Source organism: Aristolochia californica, unplaced genomic scaffold (assembly GCF_029961685.1).
Source record: "Aristolochia californica isolate CCGP_79_NKW_82.1479 unplaced genomic scaffold, dmAriCali1.0.hap1 SCAF_7, whole genome shotgun sequence".
In the NCBI taxonomy this organism is placed as follows: Eukaryota; Viridiplantae; Streptophyta; class Magnoliopsida; order Piperales; family Aristolochiaceae; genus Aristolochia; species Aristolochia californica.
In genome coordinates, this window is record NW_027182268.1 from 28,494,775 (window position 1) to 28,499,740 (window position 4,966).

Genomic DNA, 4,966 nt, shown 5'->3' on the forward strand with positions numbered 1-4,966 from the left:
TTTAAGAAAAAAGTATGCATCTAACATGGAAATGCACAAAATGTAGAAAGAGATAATTCAAAAAAGTTTTTGAAACTTTTAGGGATTGTAAAATCTTTTTAGTTTTTATATATTAGGTTTTGCAATCGATGAGAAAGGGTGTAGATGGGGGAGTTTTAACTGAGTGTTGCATAAGTCTTTTCTTACAAAAAAAGTGTAGCCCGTTACGCACGATTGACCAATAAATCACTTTACAATCATCTTTGATTGTTAGGTTAGCTTTTAGTAAATGGGCAAAATAATGGCTTGTTTGACGTAAATATTTTATCGCATGTTCACTTGAAAATTTAATGAGCACTTGTTATTCTCTTTAAAAGTTTTGGATCAATAGGTCATTTGCATCTTCAACATGTTTCAAGTGTGCATATCCATATTTAAAACATGTAAGGATCAATTAGAAATCTCTTTCTTGTAAAATTCAGAGCTTTTAAGGTTGAACTAGTGGAATTTTCCAAACTTGGATAACAAAACTTGTGTTTGTTTGTGGTGTGTTAATAAATTTTCTATCCTTACATTTGTTATTGTTTTTTCATTTTTCCATACATAAACTCTCAAATTTTCATTTTGTTGTGATCTATTTGCCTTATCTTTTTTGTTTATGAAATAAAGGGAAAGTGAGAACTCAAGTTTTGATTTAAGAAAAAAGTACACATATAAAGTGGAAATGCACAAATGTAGAGAGAGATAATTCCAAAAATTCTTTGTAATTTGTAGGGATTCTAAATTCTTTTTAGTTTTTATATATTTGGTTTTTCAATCGTCAAAAAAAGGGGGAAGAAGGGATTCTTAACTGTGTGTTGCATAAGTCATTTCTTTGAAAGGTTTGGATCCATGGGTCATTTGTATCTTCAACATGTTTCATGCATGCATATCCATATTTAAAAATTTTAGGATCAATTAGAAATATCTTTCTTATAAAATTCTCAGCTATTGGGTTTGAACTAGTGGAATTTCCCAAACTTGGATAAATAAACTTTTGTGTTCCTTTTTGGTGTGTGAATAAATTTTATTTACTTACATTTGTTATTTTTTTTAATTTTTTCCATACATAAACTCTAAAATTTTCATTTTGTTGAGATCTGTTTGCCTTATCTTTTTTTTTTTACAAGATAAACGGAAACTGAAAAAATCAAGTTTAGATGTAAGAAAAAATTACACATCTAAAATTGAAATGAACAAATGAGAGAGATAATTACAAAAAGTCTCTACAATTTTTAGGGATTGTAAACTCTTTTGAGTATTTATATATTTGGTTGTGCAATCGTCGGGAAAAGGGGGAGGCGAGGGATTTTTAACTGAGTGTTGCATAAGTCATTTCTTACAAAAAATGTAGCTAGTTACGCAAGATGAACCAATAAATCACTTTACAATCATCTATGATTGTTAGCTTTGCTTTTTTAAATGAGAAAAATAATGGCTAGTTTGACTCGGATAAATATCCCACCGTACGTTCATTTGAGAATTGAAAGAACACTTGTTATTCTCTTTAAAAGGTTTGGATCCATATGTCATTTGCATCTTCAACATGTTTCAAGCATGCATATTCATATTTAAAACATGGCAAAATCAATTAGAAATCTCTTTCATGTAAAATTCCAAACTATTAGTGTTGAACTAGTGAAATTTTCTAAACTTGGATAAAAAAACGTTTGTGTTCATTTGTGGTGTGTGAATAAATTTTCTTCACTTACATTTGTTATTGTTTTTAATTTTTTCCATACATAAACTCTAAAATTTTCATTTTGTTGTGATCTATTTGCCTTATCATTTTATTTACGATATATAGGGAAAATGAAAACTCAAGTTTTGATTTAAGAAAAAAGTACACACCTAGAATAGAAATGCACAAATGTAATTTTTAGGGATTTTAAACTCTTTTTATTTTTTATATATTAGGTTTTGCAAACATCGGGAACAAGGGGAGGTGGGAGATTTTTCACTGAGTGTTGCATAAGTCATTTCTTACAAAAAATGTAGCCCTTTACACATGAATCACCGATAAATCACTTTAGAAACATCTATGATTGTTAGGTCAGCTTTTTTTAAATGGACAAAATAATGGCTTGTTTGACTCGGGTAAATATCCCGTTGACTCCAGTGGTAGAGAAGGAAAGGAATTTGGTGCTGATCATTTGAGGGGCTTGAGCAGAGATACATGAAAAACATCATGGAGCTTGGACTCTGGATGCAGCTGGTGCTGATAGGCGACTTGGCCCACCCGCTGGGTAATTTTGAAGGGACCAAAATACTTCGGAGAAAGCTTGTGTCGATTTCCCGCAATTGAGTTTTGACGGTAAGGTTGGAGGCGGAGCCATACAAAGTTCCCCGGAGTGTATTGAAAATTGCGGTGACCCTGATCATAATGTTGCTTCATGCGGGCTTGAGCTTTTCGAAGGCGTTGGATGGCATATTTCAACAATTGGTCTCGACTCATAAGAGCTTGATCAACTGCTTCCACTTTGGTGGACCCCTTTGCATACGAAAGCAAGCGAGGGGGATCCCGGCCATATAGTATTTTGAAGGGGGTTTCCTGTAAGGCCGTGTGGAATGATGTGTTGTAGCAATTCTCTGCCCATATAATGCAGAACCCACTTTTTTGGGTTGTCCCCTACAAAGCGCCGTAAATACATCTCAATTGTTTGGTTCACCACCTCGGTCTGGCCATCAATTTGAGGGTGATATGCGGAGGAATATTTAAGTTTTGTCTCACATAATCTGAATAGGTCTTTCCAAAAGTTACTGGTAATGACCACATCTCGATCACTGACGATTGATTCTGGGATACCATGGAGGTGAACAATATTCTCAAAGAACACTTGGGCTATGATTGCTGCGGTATGTGGATGCACCAAGGGAATGAAGTGTGCATACTTTGAAAAGCGGTCAACCACCATAGAAAGAATAGACTTACCTGCTGCCTTAGGAAGGCCCTCAATAAAATCCATAGAAAAGTCCGACCATACCTGAGTGGGAAGCTCGAATGCTTTTAGTACCCTAGCTAGAGATAAATGGTCGGCCTTGTTGTGCTGACACACTGGACAATCAGCGACATTCTATGCGACTGTTGATTTCATATCTGCCCAATAAAAAGCCCCGCGGATCCGTTGTAAAGTCTTATGTAGGCCTTCATGGTTGCTATCATGATAAGCTGATAATGCAACCGCCACCAAGGGAGAAGTAGGAGCTAAATATAGGTGTTATTTATAAAGGATAATGTTGTCCTGTATTGACCACTGGGACATCATCTTGCCCTCTACAATTTGTTGGGATAGCTATTGCAGTTCGGGTGTGCTCTGGTTCTCCTTGCAGATGGACTCCATTACGAGAGGTGTTGGCTGGCTAATGGCAGCAATTTGGAGTACTTCGTCTGAATGACATGAGAGGGCATTGGCAGCTCTGCTCAACGGACCCGGCTTGTGTTCCACTGTAAAGTCAAACCCCATTAGCTAATCCACTGCTTTTGTGGAGAAGTTGATATACATTGGTCCAACAAAAACTTCAAACTGGAGTGGTCCGTGCGGATGATAACTTATGCCTTCGCTAAGCCTATGAGTTCTCTTTCATAGGCAGGTAACTTATGATGGTGGAAAGCAAGCTGACGGCTGAAATAAGCAATGGGATGCTTTGATTTTTGAAGCACCGCCCCAAAACCGCTTCCAGATGCTACACATTCTGTCACAAACACATCTTCAAAATCTGGTAACTGAAGTACCGATGCAGAGGCTAAAGGTCGCTTGAGAGTTCTGAATGATGTTTCAGTGGCGTCATTCCATTGGAAGGCATTACAGCATAGCAGGTTGGATAGGGGAGCTGCTAGTGGCTCATAATTGTGGATGAATTTGTGATAGTAACTTGCTAAGCCCAAAAATCCCCTTATGGCAGCAATGTTTCTCGGTGGTGGCCACTGAAGTATAGCTTCAATTTTACCCGGATCCACGGTCACCCTAGTTGCTGTAATAATATGATCCAGATAGGCCACCTGAGTTAGACCAAATGAGCAATTGGAACGTTTTAAATATAGATGATGAGTCCGAAGGAGTTGAAATACCAGATGCAGGTCATTTAAATGTTGAGGCCATGACTTGCTGAAAATCAAGATATCATCAAAGAAAAGTAAAACAAAATTTCTAAGATAGTCACGAAGTACCTCATTCATTAAGGCCTGAAATGTTGACGGGGCGTTGGTGAGACCGAAGGGCAAGACAATGAACTCAAAGTGACCATGATGAGTACGAAAAATAATGGCCTATTTGACTCAGGTAAATATCCCACTGCACATTCACTTGAGAATTTAATGAGCACTTGTTATTCTCATTGAAAGGTTTGGATCCATAAATCATTTGCATATTCAACATGTTTCAAGCATGCATATCCATATTTAAAAAATGTTAGGATCAATTATTAATCTCTCTCTAATAAAATTCCAAGCTATTAGGGTTGAACTAGTGAAATTTCCCAAACTTGGATAAAAACAACTTTTGTGTTCATTTGTGGTGTGTCAATAAAATTTCTTTCCTTACATTTGTTATTGTTATTAATTTTTTCGATACAAAAACTCTAAAATTTTCATTTTGTTGTGATCTTTTTGCCTTATCTTTTTTGTTTACGAGATAAAGGGAAAGTGAAAACTCAATTTTTGATTTAAGAAAAAAATACGCACCTAAAATGGAAATGCACAAAAAAGTACTCACCTAAAATGGAAATTCACAAATGTAATTTTTTTGGATTTTAAACTCTTTTTAGTATTTATATATTAGGTTTTGTAATTTTTAACTCAGTGTTGCATAAGTGATGTCTTACAAAAAGAATGTAGTGAATGTAGCCCGTTACGCATGATTGACTCATAAATCCCTTTACAATCATCTATAATTGGTAGGTTAGATTTCTGTAAATGCGATATATAATGGCTTGTTAGACTCGGGTAAAT

General features: G+C 35.7%; 1 protein-coding gene across 1 annotated transcript; it reads right to left on the reverse strand.

The window, feature by feature from the left end:
* Positions 1–3,568: 3,568 nt before the first annotated feature.
* On the reverse strand, positions 3,569–4,195 carry LOC137937260 (uncharacterized mitochondrial protein AtMg00860-like). The gene has a single exon (XM_068782346.1). The coding sequence runs from the start codon at positions 4,193–4,195 to the stop codon at positions 3,569–3,571; it is 627 nt and encodes a 208-aa protein (XP_068638447.1).
* Positions 4,196–4,966: the final 771 nt, after the last annotated feature.

What these genes read in the sequence shown, in the direction of transcription:
- LOC137937260 (XM_068782346.1), bottom strand. Translation starts at nt 4,195, where the DNA reads ATGAATGAGGTACTTCGTGACTATCTTAGAAATTTTGTTTTACTTTTC.